The sequence below is a fragment of the Arachis duranensis genome, chromosome 3 (genome assembly GCF_000817695.3).
Source record: "Arachis duranensis cultivar V14167 chromosome 3, aradu.V14167.gnm2.J7QH, whole genome shotgun sequence".
Classification (NCBI taxonomy): domain Eukaryota; kingdom Viridiplantae; phylum Streptophyta; class Magnoliopsida; order Fabales; family Fabaceae; genus Arachis; species Arachis duranensis.
Window position 1 is genome coordinate 127,774,167 of NC_029774.3, and position 20,220 is coordinate 127,794,386.

Below are 20,220 nucleotides of genomic sequence, written 5' to 3' on the forward strand. Positions count from 1 at the left end.
TGTAAACAATGCTCAGCAGCAACTCATTTCTGGAAGGTATTTAGTTACATTCGTTTTTGTGCAGGTCTAATTCTTCACTGCATGTAAATTTTGTGTGCTTTATTCAACAGAGTGCTGATGGTTATGGTCTTTCTTGACACTGAATTATCTTCACTACTTTGCCAATTACCATCTGATGGACAATTTTGTTTTCGTGCTGGCCTCTTGTTTGGGAAATTAAATTTGAACTCAGCAAAGCCTTACGATGCAACCTAGTTATATACTTATATGTACTGAGAACTTCCCATCCTTTCTAAGAAATGAATAAAAGGAAGAACTTACTTTAGTGCTCACAAATTATATGCCAAATTTAACATCTTTTAACTGTAAATTATATTGCCGGGCCTTGTCAATTTTACAATCATATTTGATTATGTTGTCTGCACTTAGGAATGGGTTTTCCTTCAAACAACATTATTTTATTCAGTTGTGTGCTTCGTTCATTCTTCACCAGACTATCATCACTTACAAATATTAGACTTGCAGTGATTTGCAAAAAGCGCAGCACTCCACACAACATAGCATTTATTTTCTAATTTCTATCTGCTTTGTCCATTTTTCTGTAACTTGCATGTTATTTACTTGAATAGGAACCCTGATTTCCTGACTAGTGACTACATTGTCAAATGGTTGGAATCTCTGAATTATTTTCTATTTTAAATTATTTCTAAGACTAAATTTTCAAGCATATTATGCTTTGATTGCTTTCCTATGTCTCGCTGCTTTGCCAATTTTTCTGCTTTGCCCATTATATTAACTTGGATGACTGATGAAGTGCTTGCATTTGCACAGGAGCGTGACACGGGGTGGATTAACACGCAGCACGCAATAGCAATAGGTCTATTGCAGTGGCACTGAGGAGTGAACTTTCTCATATTATCATTCTTCTGGCCTTCTCTGTTGATTTTTTCTTTTTTAAAAAAATCTTTTACTTTGCCTTTTCCCCCTCAATTTGATTACAAGATTGTAACTGGCATGCCAACGACCATTGTTCCCTATATCGGCCATGGATTGAGAGTTAGAAAAGAATTTAAGGAATGGGTATGCATCTGACCTAGAATGTTGTATTGCATAGAGAGAGTGAGATCGGCTAAGAAGGCAGGCAAAGGAAGACAATTAACATGGAGCTAACCTTCAGCTTTTCTTTGAGTGGTTGTGTGGTTGTTGTATAGCTAGATCCTTTCTGCAGTTGATATTTGTGATACGCAGATAGTGTGATTGTGTTGGTTCGAGTTTGTTAATATCCTTTGTACTCATCAAGATCTAAGCTTATGGTTGTGTCATACATTCATAGTTTCAACTTCATAATATTTTCTTGTTTGATTGAAAGGCGCATTGTTGCCTCTACACTTGTTTCTCCGTTCTTGATAGCTCGAGGGTACTGTTCGAGTCCGTTGTACCTCCAGCTCCAATCTTGTCCAACGATGTGATTTAATTTAAATCTTTTGATCAAGTTTGGATCTGTCCCATGTTCATAACTAATGTTTCAATTTGAAACCTTGGTATGGGAAAGCTGTTAGTAATATATGAAGAGTAGTTTCGTAAAATAAATGATGCTAGAAATAGAGAACACGGAACTATCCAAGCCATCTCACGCCCCGAAACTCCCTAAAAGAAATTATCTCCTTCCGTTTGTTTTCTTAAGACGAATATGGATAGGTCTAATAAGGGATGTGTGTATACCTGGTCACCTCAACTCAATATCATATTGTTTTCGAATATTGTTTTCGAAGACAGGACATAGAGATATGGATACCGAAAGACATAGACACGGAACACATTGTCTCCAAAATACTATTTTATATTTTTGTGTCCACTCTTTTACGAAGGACAATGATGGGCACGGGATTTAAAAAGATGGACACGGATTTTTTAATCAAAATTTTTTCCCTTTCTATCCTTAGATATTTTTTATTATTCTATTATTATCTCTTCTTATTTTTCTTAATTTTAGCTTCTTCTTTACATCGGAGTTCTTCTTTCTCTGTGTTCTTTTTTTAGATACTCTCTTTTTTTGTAGAATTTTTTATTTGACTGGATAATTAATTTATTTCTTTTTATTGTTCATTCTCTTCTTTATGGCATGCTGTATTAATGGAGATTTAATTCACTTCTCTATTTTATGTTACTTTATTTATTTTTAATTTGTTACTTTAATACCATTTTTATCTTATTGGTTCATAGACTAATTTTTTTTGTAATTTTTTGTACTCCTACGTACTCTTATTTTTATTAAATTAATTTGTACGATGTAAAAAATTTGGAATTACATGATTATTTCAGTCATTTTGCATACTATTTTAGTTTTGTCCATGTCTATCCAAACATAATACAGGACATTACATCAGTATCTTGTCTATCATATCCAAACACAAAACACAAAAAATAATTTTTAGTGTCTCTGTTCTATTGTCTCTATCCTAGTATCATGTTCTGTCGTGCCTCCAAAAACAAACGCAGCCTTACTTACGTTGATTACCTCTCATTGCCACGTATATGTAAAATGATCATTCATTCGCTACCTTGATTACTTGTGCCACCTCTTACATCACTCTCATGTCTCAGCTATCCATCCCCATCACTTCACTCTACGATCAAGGAGCCAAAGTTAGCATTAGCTTTGCCCTTCTGAATTTCGTGGTTTATTACATTTCGACTACGCCACGTACACTAAAATTACACTAAAATTAATTACCAAAATCAGTCATTAGTATAAAATATATATTAGAATATAAATATACATTGAAAATAAATTAAATTACACATGTATTTATAGTAATTAATTTTAGTGTACAAATAACATTTTTTATTACATTTTTACTGTTTTGGGCTTTTAAAGCTTTACTCTATTTATTGATTTATTCTCATGTGCATGCTTTTCATATAAAATATAATAATTGAAGAGTTGAAATTTGATAAATTAACAAAGAGTGCAGCACTTCCTATTTAACAAGGAGCATGGCCTTTTTTTGCTATTATTTTTTGGGTATGAGATCAAAACATACTTCCAATCTTACATCATATTCATATGCCATTGAAAGATTTATCCCAATTCCTTGCAAGCTATTGAATGATTACTAATTCTACTTGCAACTTGTTTTATAGTGGTTCTTTTGATGAAGTTATATAAATGCAACTCCCGATTATTCGAATGTCTACCAAGCTGATTCTTTTTTTTCTAATTATTGAATAAATCGCATTGTTTATTACTGTTCTGTTTGTAAGATGACTATACCTGTCAAGATTGATCCTAAAAAATCTGATTGATTTACCTATGGCACCTGCACCTAACGAAGTTTCTCAAGCACAATTGCACAAATTTTGGGAGACCTGCAAAATTATGTCTTTATGGCACCGTGACTAAATAATGAAGGAATCTTACAACATTTTGAAAATTCAAAACAAGACATAATTTTCATCAGTATATAACCGGGAAAAAAAAGAACGAAAAATTGTTCTATAAAGAAACAGTTCTTCGGTATAGTACTTCATCATCACTCTCCTCTTCCTCATCTGAAAGAATTGCATTACCTGGCAGGTTCAATTTCCCACCTATTAAAAATGTCGGACCTATACTTTCAGTCTCAATATAATTACCCTGCAACCTCTCTTCAAATCTCTGGTCACTACAATTCTGCATCCAATTCAATGAACACCTTATCCCCTTGCTCTTTATAGCCTTTGGTATCTTGGTTTGACCCTAGACTCCAGACTGTAAGTAAAGTATTCAGGGAACTCCACAAGCTCTTTCAGTGGTCTTCCCATCTCACTCTTAAAGAAGTAAAAACTGTTCTTCATGAGCTCCACTCTCAGTGCTACTAACTGCGGACACTTGACCACCATGCTAGCCACATCATGCGGTGTTATAGCCCTTCCGAGGAGGAACTCGACCGGCTTCATGATCACGTTTTGGTGAAGGCTAACCACCTGCGGCATCTTCTCCACAACTCGTGCAAAACCTTCAGGATCAGTCTTAAACTTCAAACTGAAGAAGTACTGCTGCGAAGACAACTTGGCCTTGAGGGGCAATCCAAGAATCTGAGGATACTGTGCAATAACCGAAGGCAAACACTCCCTCCCTATCCCAAAGCTAATCAAACAATCCACATTTGGCTTGATAGTCTCTTCAAGATCATATCCAAGCAAATAGGCCCTCTTCTCCAACATCTTAGCCAAAATCTTCTTTGGCAGTCCCAAAGAGACTAAGTAATCAATAAAAGGCTTGATCACAGTCCCAACTCTCATCCCCAAAAAATAAGGATACTGAGTAACCATGGGACCAATATCCCTAGGATTAACGATAAGCCACTGATGTACTCATAGTACCCTCAAGCTTGAACCTTAGAAGTTCAGGGTACTTCTGCAACACATACCCAATATCCTCCCTCTCCACATCAAGTCCCCTAAGGAACTTCACAACAGGGACAAGCTCAACAATCACACTAGCATGCAATACCTGCGGGTAGCTCTTAATGAATCCCCCAAGTTTGGATATTGAAATCCAATTTTTTCCAAGTACCCCAAAACAGGAATTATGTTCTTCCTCACACTGCATCCCAACATCAAAGGGTAATCGTTGATGTCATCAATTGTTAGCCCTAGTTTCTGGAGGAACTACACGCGCTCCCTCATGACTTCAACTGTCGAAGGTAGCTCAAGGTCCTACAACTCGTCAGGGACGATTCCCAAACCCCTGAGGAAGTCGAATACAATGACCCGCGATACCAGCTTCTCCTTGTGACCTTGAATCACACCCCACGTCACCGATGGCATCTCGTATTCGGGAAATTTCGATGCTTGCGTCGAATTCCATGCGCACAAAAGAAAAACCCTAAAGGGGTTTAGGGTTTTGTGGATTTCAGAATAAGGGTGCGAAGGAACTCGTGATAACTTCGAAACTGCATTGAATTGGTGAGAAGCGAATTGGGTTGAGAACAAGTTGAAGATTTTTCTTCTTGTGAGCATTGAAGTTGTAGAGTGTGCTGTCACAGAAAATTTTAGAAGGTTAGATTTAACAGTGTTTGTATAGTTTTTCTAGAGTGTTTGAGAATGCTCTAAATGGTTCCGGAACGTTCTAGAATGTCCTAGAAGGTCCCGGAATACTCTAGAAGGTTCTAGAATACTCTGGAAGGCCATAGAGTATTCTAGAAGAGTGTGGATATATATATGAGTATAAAGAGTAGTATGGAAGAATCTAGAAGTATTTAGAGAGTTATGATATGATGGATATTTGTAAAGAATGTTCTAGATGATTAATCTAGACCATTGATTAGATTTAATCCTAACCATCCATTAAGGAGGTGGATGGCTATAAATAGGAGGTAGGAGTTAGTGTGAGGGTGTGTGAATCATTTGTAACCACACTTGAGCAATAAAGTGTTCTTCCACCAAAGCTTCCTTTCTCTTGTGTTCTCTTGTGTTCTTAGCTTTCTTGCTAAGTATTGAGGGTTAGGCTGACTTGGTCTTAGCTCAAGAGGTTGAGTAAGTCCGAGTGCCGGCACAGTAGCGTTGGAGTGTGTCCAAGGCCGTGACAATTTGGTATCAGAGCAAGGTTCGAGAGGGAGCACAAGTGGTTTGTGGGAATGGCTTCTAATATCACCATGGAGCTCTAATATCACCATGGAGCATGTTGAGTTTCAAAGGGGAAGGGATGCTATTCCTTCTCAATGGGGAGGCAAGAAGATCCGTTCTTCAAGTGAGCCTAGAGGTAAGGACTCTAACTTCCTAGAAGAGAGAGTTTCTGTGTTGGAGAATGTTCTATCCTCTATGGATGAGCGTTTCCAAAGGATAGAACATGATAAGGAGACCCTCGAGGCTCATGTGTTGGGAGAATTAGATGCTTTCAAAGAAAGTATGCTCCAAATTGAAGAGAAGCTTGAGAATTCCTTGAAGCTATTTGAGGAAGTTCGAGTTTGGTTCGAGGAGGCGAAATCTCGACCAACCATTATAAGGGAGATGACAAAGATTGATCTCCCCAAGCCAAAGGAGTTCAAGGGCGTAAGGGACGCTCGCGAGGTGGAGAACTTCCTATGGCAAATGGAGAGGTAATTCGAAGGCCAAGGGGTGGTCGAAGAAGCAATAAAGGTACGCATTGCAGCTCTCTACCTTTCTGATAATGCTACTTTATGGTGGAGGAGAAAGTGCGTAGATATGGAAAAGGGTACTTGCAACATAGCCACATGGGAAGATTTCAAAAGGGAATTGAAAAGACAATTCTTCCCTGAGAATGTGGTTTATGAAGCAAGGAAGAAGTTGAGGGAGTTGAAGCACAAGAGTACGATTAGCGGCTACGTAAAGGAGTTTACTACTCTCACGCTTCAAATCCCCAACTTAGCATCAGAGGATGCATTGTTCTTCTTCATTGATGGACTCCAACCTTGGGCAAAGCAAGAACTACAAAGAAGGAATGTTAAGGATGTCGATGAGGCCATCGTGGTGGCCGAATCACTCACTGAGTATCATAGGGGAGACTCTAAACCCAAGTCTTCCTCCAAGCATAGTTTTACTAAAGGTGGGGGAGACAAGGGGAAGAGTTTCTCAACCAAGAAGGAAGGAAAATACTCTTCAAAGAAAGAGTACGAAGAAAAGAAGAAGGCTTTCGTGCCCAAAGGAGGATGCTTCGTGTGCAAGGGACCACACCAAATGAAGGATTGTCCCAAACTAGGGACTTTGGTATCTATCGCTGAGGAACGAGAAGCTCAAACTCAAGTAATTGAGTGTGTTGGATCTATCCAACACATAAATCCTGTGAAGGCCAAAGAGGCAAGCACTGCAGAAAAGAAAGGTTTGATGTATGTCAAAGCCTTTATCAATGAAAAACCCGTCATGGCTATGATCGACACTGGTGCTACACACAACTTCATCACGCCTGATGAAGCAAAGAGGCTTGGGTTGAAGATCACCGAAAAGAATGGCTGGTTCAAACCCGTGAATACCAAGGGTGAACCCCTTAAGGGAGTAGCAAAAGGGGTTGAGATGACTCTTGGTTCTTGGAAGGGCCTTGTAGATTTCTCAGTAGCACCCATGGATGATTTTAAAATAGTCATCGGGCTCGATTTGCAAAGGAAGGCAAATATAATACCTATGCCATACTACAATATAGTATGCGTCATGGAGAAAGGGTCTCCATGCATGGTCCCTACAATCTCAAAGGCTGGAGGAATTCCGATGATCTCGACCATGCAACTCAAGAAAGGTTTCAAGAAGGAGGAGATGATGTCTTTGGCTTTACTACAAGAGGAGTCAACAGCCAAAGGAGAAGATGTTTCCCCTAAAATCAAGAAAGTCCTTGAAGAAAATAAGGATGTGATGCCTCTCGAGTTGCCAAAACAACTACCACCTAGGAGTAAGGTGGATCACAAGATTGAATTGGAGTTAGAAGCAAAACCATCTATCTTAACACCATACAAGTTGGCGGCCATTTCTATGGTTGAAGGAGATATTGTGCATACCATCAAGGAAGGGTTGCATCACGATCCATTAGCCAAGAAGTTGGTGGAGTTGGCTAGAGAAGGTAAGACCAAAAGATTTTGGTTAGAAAATGACCTTCTCTACACAAAAGGGAGAAGACTATACGTTCCTAAATGGGAAAATCTGAGAAAAAAGTCTGAGGGGTTTGGATCTATTCTCGTGGTAGTGGATCGATTTTCGAAGTATGCTACCTTTATATCTGCCCCTACTGACTGCACTGCAGAGGAAGCAGCACGACTATTCTTCAAGAATGTGGTGAAGTACTGGGGATTGCCTAAGAGCATCATTAGTGATCGAGATCCACGCTTCACAGGAAGACTATGGACAGAGCTGTTCAAACTCCTTGGGTCGGAGCTTCATTTCTCAACAAGCTTCCATCCTCAAACCGATGGGCAGACTGAGAGAGTGAATGTCTTACTTGAGTGTTACTTGAGGCATTTTGTAAGCGCTAATCAGAAGGATTGGACAAAACTCCTAGACATTGCTCAATTCTCATACAATCTGCAAAGGAGTGAGTCTACAGGGAAGAGCCCATTCGAGATTGTGACTGGACAACAGCCGCTTACACCTCACTCTCTTTCTTCCCCTTACTCAGGGAAGAGCCCTGGAGCTTATCATATGATTAAGTCTTGGAAAGAACAAGCAGATGTCACTCGTTCTTACCTTGACAAAGCTGCAAAGAGGATGAAGAAATGAGCTGATAAGAAGAGGAGGCATGCAAGCTATCAAGTGGGAGACAAGGTAATGATTAAACTTCTTCCACAACAATTCAAAGCCTTTCGCAAGGTTCATAAGGGCTTAATTCGCAAATACGAAGGGCCATTTGAGATCATTGGACGTGTTAGGGAGGTTGCTTACAAAGTACAACTCCCTCCCTCTATGAAGATCCACCCGGTCTTCCATGTGAGTATGCTTAAACCATATCATGGAGATAGTATGCTTAAACCATATCACGAAGACCAAGATGAACCGAGTAGAGGTGATTCGAGTCGTGCTCCGCCTGTGGTGATTAGATCCTTTGATAAAGAAATCGAAGAGATCTTAGCCAATCGCGTCGTGCGACGAAGAGGAGTACCACCAAGTATCCAATACTTGATCAAGTGGAAAGGGCTCCCGATAACCGAAGCTAGCTGGGAAACTCGCGAAGATCTGTGGCAATTCCAAGAACACCTAGAACACTATCATGAACAGAACGCGACGAGGACGTCTGCGCATTAGGTGGGGGAGAATGTCACAGAAAATTTTAGAAGGTTAGATTTAACAGTGTTTGTATAGTTTTCTAGAGTGTTTGAGAATGCTCTAAATGGTTCCGGAACGTTCTAGAATGTCCTATAAGGTCCCGGAATACTCTAGAAGGTTCTAGAATACTCTGGAAGGCCATAGAGTATTCTAGAAGAGTGTGGATATATATATGAGTATAAAGAGTAGTATGGAAGAATCTAGAAGTATTTAGAGAGTTATGGTATGATGGATATTTGTAAAGAAGGTTCTAGATGATTAATCTAGACCATTGATTAGATTTAATCCTAACCATCCATTGAGGAGGTGGATGGCTATAAATAGGAGGTAGGAGTTAGTGTGAGGGTGTGTGAATCATTTGTAACCACACTTGAGCAATAAAGTGTTCTTCCACCAAAGCTTCCTTTCTCTTGTGTTCTCTTGTGTTCTTAGCTTTCTTGCTAAGTATTGAGGGTTAGGCTGACTTGGTCTTAGCTCAAGAGGTTGAGTAAGTCCGAGTGCCGGCACGGTAGCGTTGGAGTGTGTCCAAGGCCGTGACAGTGCACTGTAGTTGCAGAGTGTGCAGAGGTTTCCAACTTCGAACAGAGACGAAGAGAAAACTGAATGGAGATTCGGTTGGTGAAGGAGGAGCAAGCGGGCCTATTGTTGGGCCGGCCCAATATTATGAACAAAAAAGATTTTCATATCCTAAGTTAATATCCTAATTTCCGGTTTCAAGAGGCTAGGTATTGCAACTCCTGCTAATATTAGTTGTGTGAATTCTCTTATTCAACGCCTGTGTTTGGCTGGTTTTACTTTGCTTTTATTCACCCAACCACTTGATCTTTTTGACTGTTGACAATGTCACTTTTTTTACTCAACGTCCCTACTCACATTAATAACAAATATGGTTGGGCTGTTAAGTTGTTGCTACTGGATATTAAATAGGAAAAGTCTAGGGGACCAGCAGTTTTGTTGAATTTTGGCCAGCATGTAACCAGCAGAGGAAGGTGAGCCATTAGATGAAATCTCACACCAATCTCACACCATCAAATCATCATTGATGGCTAGTTGATGGCTAATAATTACAAAAATTGCTGACCCCCTAGCATTGCTCTATTAAATAAAGAGACAACAAAGATAAAAGTTTCTAAAGTCTTTTTACGTGTTGGTCATCGATGGAAGTTTCAACACCTAATTAAAGTACGGTACCTGTTAGTTCAAAAAAAATAATCAATGTAAATTCAAAACATCAGACAAGTGTGTTTGACATTTGGCCAATCTATTCTAAAAATTTACGCTGTCACATGCATCATTGATGTAAATTTTACCTATAAAATGAAATTATTCATTCATCAGAAGGGCAAAATCTTTTTCAGTGAAAGAACCCAATTTATTCGATCCCTCCTTTCTTATTACCTATTTTTTATGCAGCACAAATTTTTCATTTGTCCAAGCATCATTATCACACACAATTACTTCATTATCATTCAGACAGTCACAACATATATTGAGTATACATAAAAGATTATCTCTTATTTTGAACATGTGGTTACTGTCTTTCGAAGTTGGTGTGTCATCACATGAATACATCACGGAGCTGCCGTTCCTCTCTCCCTCTCCCTCTCCCTCTCCCTCTGACTCTGACTGAAGTCTCCATTGGTTCTCATTATCAAATTCTTCCTCTCCAAGTTATTAATAAATATGTGTGATTTAAACAAAAAAAAAAACAAGACGTCACATGCCCTTTCATATTTATTTATTTTTTTACTTGGACGAAGCAAGCATGATTAAAATAGAACAAGTTTACTTCAATAGTCTAAAACAACAATGCAGCACATTCTTTTTTTCTATTATTTATTTGTTGTTTTTTTTTTTTAAAAAAAAACATGAATGGCAAGAAACTATCTATCTTCAAGGCTTATGTCAGAAACTTTAACAAGGATAACTTATCAAAAATCTAACTACAATCTCCACAGTATGAAAACCTAAATCAATCTAAATATATAATTTGTAATATATTCTTTGGTGTCTGAAAATAAGAGGAAAGAAAAAAAACAAAGAATAAACACTCTCTAAATGACAGTAAATACATCACAAGTAAATTAAGATCAGCACAATGATTAACAACAAAAAAAGCACTTAGTGAGGTAATGAGCACAAAATCAAGAAATTTTAATAAAATTTAACATCAGAAAAAAGTGCAAGAACAAGCCAATGACAGTTTATTAGTACCAATTTAGCATCAATCAATAAGCCAATAACAGAATTCATTAATCAAGAACAGGCTATCTATCTATACTTTTATACTTCTATCAAGAACAGGCTATCTATCAATAAGCCAATGCATGTGTTGACTATTGTTATTTTGAATTTCATTCATGATGTTCAATACATCCTCATAAATTTAATGATCATGGACAGCGGAAGTTGTGAAAATATTATTTCAAATTATATGGTAGACAAACTGAAGCTTCCAACCGAGTTACATCCTCATCCGTACAAGTTACATTGGTTAAAAAATGAGAATGAAGTTAAAGTAATAAGGCGATGTTGTGACCAATTTTCTATGGGAAGCAAATACAAAGATACAGTATGGTGTGACGTCATCCCGATGGATGCGTGTTATTTACTGTTAGGACGTCCTTGGCAATATGATCGTCGAGCTATTCATGATGGTTTTAAAAATACATACTCCTTTATTAAAGATGACAAGAAGATCGTATTAACTCCGTTACAACATGTAGATGGTCAAAAGAATCAAGCTGAGCTATGCCTTTTCTCATATTTCAAATGCACTCCCCAATGGAATATTTCGCCAATACAAGATCAGCCTTTTTCAACCCAGGGAGGATGATGTAGGAGCCCTTTCCAACCCAGGGAGAATGATGCAGAGCATCTATTAGGTTATTAGAAATATTAATTAAAGTAGTATAGTTTAGCATATATTATTATATTGTGTTATGAGTTAGTCTCACATCGCCCGAGTTATGAAGGTTCCCCTCCCCTACTAGTATAAATATGCGTATGTACCCATTTTATTCATCAGAGTTAAATTAATTGAGTTATATGTTTAAATAAGCTGTGTGCTTATTTTCCTCTAAACTCTTTGAGAGTAAGAGGTGCATCCTTGATTTAGCCAACCAAAGTGGGTTCTTGGCTATTTTCACTATAGTAGGGTTGTTAACCTCGCCAAGATTGGTGGCCCAAGCGACGTCCCGGCGTCAGTTGAGTTATTTGACCTCAATCTTTAAATTCGCATTATTTTTAGAGTGCACCAATATTCATGATATATATAGAATATAGATTATGAATAGCATATAAAGAAATAAAAGAGTCGTTATCTAATTAGTGTTTATGATTGTTAATTTACTCAGATAAAATGAACATAACTGATAGGTTAATCGACCTCAATATTTAAATTAGTATCTTTTTAGAGTGCACCAATATTCATAATATTTATAGAATATAAGTGATGAATCACATATAAAAAGAAGTTACTATATGGTTAATGTTTATTGTGGTTAGCTTAATCATATCAAGTTTAGAGTTTACCAATTGATATATAAACTTTAAAATGAAAATAAAAAAATTTGCTCACAGGATATCCGCAATGTTTAGTTAAAGAAATTTGCTGACTGGATCCTTAAGTTAAGTGACGGGTTATTAGGAGACAGTTCTGATGGTGAATCGGTGATTAGGATACTGGAGAAGTTGCTATTAAATTTTGAGTCACCATCTCTTCACAATTTGGTGTTGTTCATTTATCCTGATATCTTCCTGCATATTTCTAGCGTGGACTAATTTAAAAACAGGAGTATATTGACACCGATACATGATGTTGTTATCGAAGTTAACAATCATGTCATATCTTTGCTTCTTGGCAATGAAAAGGTTTACTTGAGGTCTGATACACTGCTTAATGAAGACAGTCACTTACAATCTGAATTATACACAATGAGCACAGAATCGTTGAATGCATTGATTTATTCTGGTATTCCACAACACAAGTTAGTGCTTAAGATTGGTGTGCCTGTCATGCTTCTTCATAATATTGTCCAATCCAGTGGATTGTGCAACGATACACGAATGCAAGTTAGGCGACTTGGTGATCATGTTATTGAGTGCGTCATCTTAGCAGGACGAAACGTTGGTCAAGTTGTTTTTATTCCAAGAATGAACATGATCCCCAATAATAAAATCTTACTTATCAGGTTTACTTGAAGGCAATTTCCAATTGTGCTTTGCTTTGCAATGACCATAAATAAGTCATAAGGACACATACTCACAACTGTTGGTGTGTATCTTCTAAAGTTCATTTTCACACATGGCCAATTTTATGTTGCACTCTTTCGAATTAATAATATGTCTAGTCTTAAGATTTTGATTGTTAATTCTGATGAAAAAGTCTCAAATTATATCCTTAAAAGTGTAGAGAGAAGTTTTTGTCAATTTATTTTTTGCTATTCAGTTATTACTGTAATATTCAACATGATTGATACTATATATCCATACTTGGCACGGACTTAAAACTAGTTCTAATAACTTCCAGCTGAAGCTATACGTTACACGGTTATCCATCTACGGAAAAATAATAAAATGTCTACTAATTCATTATACTCTTAATTAGTTTCTTAGCAGAATCACTGTAATAAATAATAGTTGTAGTAATAAATAATTACTTTTACAACGATGTTATTTGAACGTATTTTCGATAAAAAAAAAATTCAATATAAGCAATAAGCAATATGTATGGACATCTAGCCAAAAAAATGTTTACATAATACTTCTGTTATTTCCTTAACCAGTGATAGAAAGTTAGAAAAACACTCTCATACAGATTCAAAAAATAAATTAATATAGAGTAAGTACAAAAAAAAGGAAAAAAAATCTCAATATAATTTTTACACGCTCTTTTATTCTCTCTATACTTTTTCTCTTATAGCAGAGTATCGACCAGGAATTAATGTTAGTGCATGTCATCTGATTACCCAAAATTCAAGGATATGCAAAATAGGAAACGCATTTTACTAAGACAATATTTGGTGAATAATTGAAGCTGCAAACTAAGGTATAATTAATTTTATATAAAATTAATATTTGAGAATCGTTAGATGATAATTTAATTAAATTTATTAAATTATTTAACGATTTTTAATTATCAACCTTATACGAGTTTTTATCACAATTAATACGTTTAAAGAAATTTGCTATTCTAGAGAAGGTGGTTAAAAACTTAAAATTATATTACTACTTTTATTTAAAAAAAATTGATAGAAAAATACACGACCCACATAAATACAAATGAAAGAATTTCTACTTGGTTTGTCAGAGTCATAAGGATGTTGAAAAATGACTATGGAACTAACTGGCTTTTCAAATTTGAAGTGACTGTTTGCCCCATTGGCCAAATATACAAGGATTTTATAATAAATATAAATAAAAATAATAAAATAATCTTACAATATAACTTGGTTTAGTTTGGTTTCTTCTTCGTTGGCTATTGGTTTGTTTTTGGTTCTGGATGCACAGCACATTCTCCATTTCTGCATCTGAACACATTCATTCATTGATTTGAATCTAACGTGGAACCAACAAAAACAAACCAAGTAGCTTCCTCCTTCTCTTTCATCATTCGCATACTCAGATCCGCAATCTTATTCGTTTGGATCCAAAATGGCGACCATGACGAGCTTGATCGGTCTTATCAATAAGATCCAGCGGGCCTGCACGGTGCTCGGAGATCACGGCGGCGAGGGCATGTCCCTCTGGGAGGCTCTTCCCTCCGTCGCCGTCGTCGGAGGACAGGTACCTTCATCAACTTCAGCTTCAACTTCTCTTTTTCCGATCTCATCTCATCTTTTCATTCTGTCACTGTTTTGTGGAATATCAGAGTTCAGGAAAATCCTCAGTGTTGGAAAGCGTGGTCGGTAGGGATTTCCTACCTCGCGGATCTGGTATTATTCCTCACTTTCCTCTATCATTACCATTTTGATTTGGAAGCTATGAGTATATGTTAACGACGCCATGCTCAACTGTGAAATCTGAAATGCAAATGAATAGATTTAGTGATACTTTTTCTTCATTTTGCATAATCAAAGGTATTGTTACGCGGAGACCGCTGGTGCTGCAACTTCATAAGACAGAGGATGGCCAGGAATACGCCGAGTTTCTTCACTTACCGCGAAAGAGATTCACTGACTTCGGTAACTGAATTTTCTAACTACAGATTTCCCGTTTCTGTTTCAGCTTCACATGCAATGGTCTCTAGCTAACAAAAATCATGTATGCCTGTATAATCTTAAGTTAATTTTTAGTTTAATATTAATAAGCCAAATTCTAAGTAGGCTGTATATTGAACTAGGCTTAAATTGAGTTCAATGGAGAATGCATTCCCCGCATGGGAAAGCAATAGATTTAAACACTTGTAGCAGAACTTGGTGTCAGTCATTTTGGCATCATGGATTATATGTCTTGGGAGCGAAGCTATGTTTGTTGTCGAAATTTGGACTCTTATGGGTCTCCTTTAGCATGTAGAATTATGGTGTTTGTCTGTGTCCATTATTTTTCAGTGTGGTTAACCTGGCGTGACAATGTTGTAATTTCACAACTACTTTAATGTCTTACGTTACTTTATGACCTTGCAGCTGCTGTGAGGAAGGAAATTTCAGATGAAACAGATCGCATAACCGGGAAGACGAAACAAATTTCTAACATTCCAATTCAACTCAGCATTTATTCGCCACATGGTAAGTTGTTTGCTTATCAATTGATGGATGCAATTTTATATAGGCCTTATAATTTGTCAAATTGATCTGTATGTACCTTTCTTTCTTCCCTTACCATTTCACACCTTGTCATTGAACATTTGATTGTGGGGATGAATGGTGATTTAGGGTTCAAATAATGCAAGGTTATCTTTTCTAGAGTAGCGGAACAGTCCTTTATTCTTTTGCTTCTGCTTTATTTCTTTTAAGTTGCCTGCAAAGCTCATATCTCTAGAGTAGTCTCAATACATTATTCGTATGTACCTCTGCTAAATTTCTCTTGTCAGTTTGTTTCTGTGGTTAACTTTCTGTGGCTTTGCCTGCAGTTGTAAACTTAACCCTTATAGATCTTCCTGGGTTGACAAAGGTTGCAGTAGGTAAACCTCAACATAATTTTAAGTAATCTTATGCAGAGTGCTATTCTGAAAATACACATGAGAATCTCTGATGCATAACATAAGCTTGTCTTCTTTCACAGAGGGACAACCAGACACTATTGTTCAAGATATTGAAAACATGGTCCGTTCGTATGTTGAGAAGGTAAAATTACACTTTTGATTTAAATAAGTATGCAGTAGTCAGATACACTTAAACTAATTATTTTTGCATGATATGAAGAGAATAAAGGGTAAAAAATAAGCTTTGTCATATTAGGTGGATATGGCTACATATATTGGACCACCATTAAAATAAAATAAGCATGATGTAAAGAACTTAACTAACTGAAAGGCCATAAAGGAGAAATCCGGTTCCATATAATGTAAACCCATATCAAATAACATACCACTTAATGCTCATCATTCTTTTTATTCGTGCAATATTGTTCCATATAGCTATTTATTCCTTTTCGATCAATAGAGAAAGTGTGGGTTCGCTCTCCACACAAATGTTTTCGTATTTTTTTTATTCATTTTTACAAGTACTCCCGTGTATATATTAATCATCATTACCATTTGTTCATGATCAGCCATAAGTTCACTGTTAAGTGTTGACCTGATCTCCACTTATCTGCATGTTGTCTAGCTTGAACTTTGATGTTAGAATTTAAGAAAAGATGTCTCAAGGTTGAAGAAAATGGACAATGTAACTGAAGGATTAACGCTCACCCAATTTCATAGTTAATGGCAATTGAAAATTATTTTTAGTTCTCATTCTGTTTATCACATTTGAAGCACACTGAACTAGCTTTCTGATAAACTTTCTAATTAAGTTATTTGATTGTATAGCCAAATTGCATTATCTTGGCTATCTCTCCTGCAAATCAAGATATTGCCACTTCAGATGCTATAAAAATTGCTAGAGAAGTTGATCCATCAGGTATGACTGGTTTTTGTTGGAAGGAATTCCAAGGGTAGACTGCATGTCTTCCATTGAATTTTTCATTTCTTTTTCTGCTGTACATCAATATGCCACCGATTTAGAAAAAATAAAATAAAATACTTTATTTTATATTTTTTTGTTTCAGGTGAACGGACATTTGGAGTGGTTACCAAACTTGATCTTATGGATAAAGGAACTAATGCCGTTGATGTATGATTTCTCTAACAACCTCATGGCTATCTTCAGTTTATTACCGAGTGCATAATTTCAAAACAATGGGTTTTCTTTGTGTGTATCTTGAAGGTCCTTGAGGGAAGGCAATACAGACTGCAGCATCCATGGGTTGGAATTGTGAACCGTTCACAAGCGGATATTAACAGAAATGTTGACATGATTGCTGCTCGTAGGAAGGAGCGTGAGTATTTTGAGACAAGTCCTGAATATGGACATTTGGCACATAAAATGGGCTCAGAGTATCTAGCTAAGCTTCTATCTCAGGTATTCTCTTCAGCAATTTGTAATTTATTCATGCTTTTTATTTAACATTCTGATTGTGATAACCCAAATTCATCCTATGATTAGTAATTTTCTTTTCTTTCTCTTCACTGGCTTTTATGGCTTAGCATTTGGAGCAAGTTATCAGACAGAAGATCCCCAGTATCATTGCCTTAATAAATAAGACGATAGACGAGCTTAATGCAGAGTTGGATCGTATAGGCAGGCCCATTGCTGTGGACTCAGGGGTCAGAACTTGGTTCTATGCTGAAATCAGTTTTATTAGATTTGAAACTTGAAATTACTTGGTTCTGCTTGTACTAAGCTGTTTTCTCATTTTTGCAGGCCCAACTATACACTATTTTAGAGATGTGTCGTGCGTTTGACAAAGTATTTAAGGAACACCTGGACGGAGGGTACGTGACTAATTGCTATTCGTAGATTATAGCCTCAGCTTGTAGAACACCACTTTTTCTTTCCTCACCAAAGAATTTGATACATCTATTTTTCTTTTTCTTTATACGTACAGTTAATTTTTTTTTGGAGGAATTAATTTTATGTAGTAAACGAAATACTATTTCAGACGTCCTGGTGGAGACCGGATATATGGAGTTTTTGATAATCAATTACCAGCTGCTTTAAAAAAACTTCCATTCGATCGTCATCTCGCCTTGAAAAATGTCCAGAGAGTTGTCACTGAAGCTGATGGGTATCAGCCCCATCTGATTGCCCCAGAGCAGGGTTATAGAAGACTCATTGAAGGGTCTATTGGCTATTTCAAAGGCCCAGCTGAAGCCTCTGTGGATGCCGTAATCTTCTTGTCCTTATTATTATATTATTCAATAGTAGTCTGTTTGTTTTTTTGTTTTTGGTTCTGGTTTGGCTACCATGAATGGTTTCTGTTTGTTGATCTGTATTACTGATGGAGTTATCAGTTATTGATATGAACTGCTAAACGGAATCACTAGATCTTGATATGAAATACTTTCACTCTTTAGATGCCTTTCACTCAAAACATATAACTTTTTTTTCCCCTAAAAGAATGCCTTATCTCCTTGTAACCATTGCATCTCTATGCTGTAAATGTTCTGTTGCCAATTTTTTTTCCTTTCTTTTTTTAATTATGATCGTAGATAATTTCCCAGGCTGTATCTCCATTGCCTTTTTATTTGAAAACCACAACTTTGAAAGCAGCTTTCATCTACCTATTTTTAGTAGAGCTCAATATATCAAATATCAACCTTAACCTGTGTTTTTTATTCTCTTTTTACATGTTACTCCACAAGCAATGGTTTTCCATATCTAGTTTTTTGTAACAAACATTTGTTCTTGCTGTCTTTTTTGGAACAAATTGCTTAGTATTATTATGTTCTTTTCATCAGAAGTTATACACTTTTATTCTGCTATCTCAGGTACACTTCGTTTTGAAGGAACTTGTACGGAAGTCAATTTCTGAAACTGAGGTATGACATCTTTTAAGTAGATATACTCGGACAATTCATGTTTCCAAATATTCACGTGCAAGCTGGACCAGCTTTTATAATTTAGAAAATTAGTGGATGTTCAAGTGCTTGTAATGCATGTAATTTCTGTAGGTGCTGTTCCAGATCTGTGAACAGTACCCCAAACGTCACTAGGGATTTGGTGGGAATTAAGGCTTATTCTTTTGTGGCAGACACGAAAGAAGAGAACTTAGATTAACTACTTCATATCATGCAGGAATTAAAAAGATTTCCAACACTTGCAAATGATATAGCAACTGCTGCAAACGAAGCTTTGGAAAGATTTCGCGAAGAAAGCAGGAAGACAGTTATACGATTGGTTGATATGGAGTCTAGCTATCTAACAGTAGATTTTTTCAGGAAGATTCATCTAGAAGGAGAAAGGGGTCCAAATGCGCCAAATTCAAATCGTAATGATAAGAATGATCGGAGTGAACGTAATGCTCCCAATCCCGCAATGGACAATCCTGACTATCACCTCCGGAAGATTGGTAACTAAGTTTCCACAAGTCTTCATACTAATAATTGATGGATATCAGTTTTATGTTTGGGATCACTTTTGGATAGATATACAGTTTTAATATTATCTTGACTTCTGCTCCAACGTTCTACTGGTCTTAATATCAAATGCTTCTTGTTTCAGGATCAAATGTTAATGCCTATATCAACATGGTTTGCGATTCGCTTAAGAATTCTATACCAAAGGCCGTGGTATATTGTCAAGTTAGAGAGGCCAAGAGATCATTGCTTAACTACTTTTATGTTCAAGTTGGGAAGAAGGAGGTATGATTTTTAGGTTTGATTAAAGTTTTGCCACCTTACACGGAATTTCTACCTTTTTTTAAAAAAAGAAGATTTTGTTTCATAGTATGGACAACGATGAGTTGCAATTTGCTGGTCTTGGATGAGTTAACTTATTCAATGCGTTATATCTAACTATAATGTTGGTACTCGGATTAAGCCGTACGTTACTAAAGACAAGGACGGGTAATTACATCAATGATGTGGCTGCGTGTGTAGTTGTCCTAAATCCTAATCAACCAAGTGTCTTCGTAGTGGTCCCCTGTTAACTACTAGGAATTTCATTCGATAGTTAGCTTAGAACTGATGAAAGCGTTATACGGATGAGATTTTATAACAATGTGTGTGCGCGCTATTTTTACAGAAAGAGAAATTGGGCGCCATGTTGGATGAAGATCCAGCTCTGATGGAAAAGAGAAATCAACTTGCTAAAAGGCTTGAATTGTACAAGCAAGCTAGGGATGACATTGATTCCGTGGCCTGGAGATCATGAAGATCTTAATTTTTTTATTTTTATTTTTTGCTACAGATGCTACTATAAGGAAGATTTGTCATAGATTTTATGATTTCATTATTATTATTCTTTTTTTTTAATCAAACTCAAAGAA

The 20,220-nt window shown here is 36.6% G+C and overlaps 2 protein-coding genes and 1 pseudogene across 2 annotated transcripts in view; 2 read left to right on the forward strand and 1 right to left on the reverse strand.

Moving 5' to 3' along the window:
- LOC107481453 (microtubule-associated protein 70-2) overlaps positions 1-1,492 on the forward strand; it is a gene marked incomplete in the record, with an annotated part of 5,253 nt that extends 3,761 nt beyond the window's left edge. The window contains 1 exon segment of the mRNA XM_021139282.2: positions 832-1,492. Within this exon segment, the coding sequence (XP_020994941.1) occupies positions 832-871 (40 nt within the window).
- Positions 1,493-2,589: 1,097 nt separating this feature from the next.
- On the reverse strand, positions 2,590-5,016 carry LOC107481452 (transcription termination factor MTERF4, chloroplastic-like; annotated as a pseudogene).
- Positions 5,017-14,219: 9,203 nt separating this feature from the next.
- On the forward strand, positions 14,220-20,214 carry LOC107481451 (phragmoplastin DRP1C). Its single transcript, XM_016101728.3, has 16 exons — positions 14,220-14,535; positions 14,621-14,684; positions 14,829-14,933; positions 15,375-15,476; positions 15,821-15,871; positions 15,973-16,034; positions 16,721-16,811; positions 16,960-17,024; positions 17,118-17,312; positions 17,438-17,557; positions 17,655-17,725; positions 17,893-18,118; positions 18,722-18,772; positions 19,029-19,302; positions 19,455-19,594; positions 19,977-20,214. The coding sequence occupies exons 1-16, from the start codon at positions 14,404-14,406 to the stop codon at positions 20,103-20,105; spliced, it is 1,878 nt and encodes a 625-aa protein (XP_015957214.1). The 5' UTR covers positions 14,220-14,403; the 3' UTR covers positions 20,106-20,214.
- Positions 20,215-20,220: the final 6 nt, after the last annotated feature.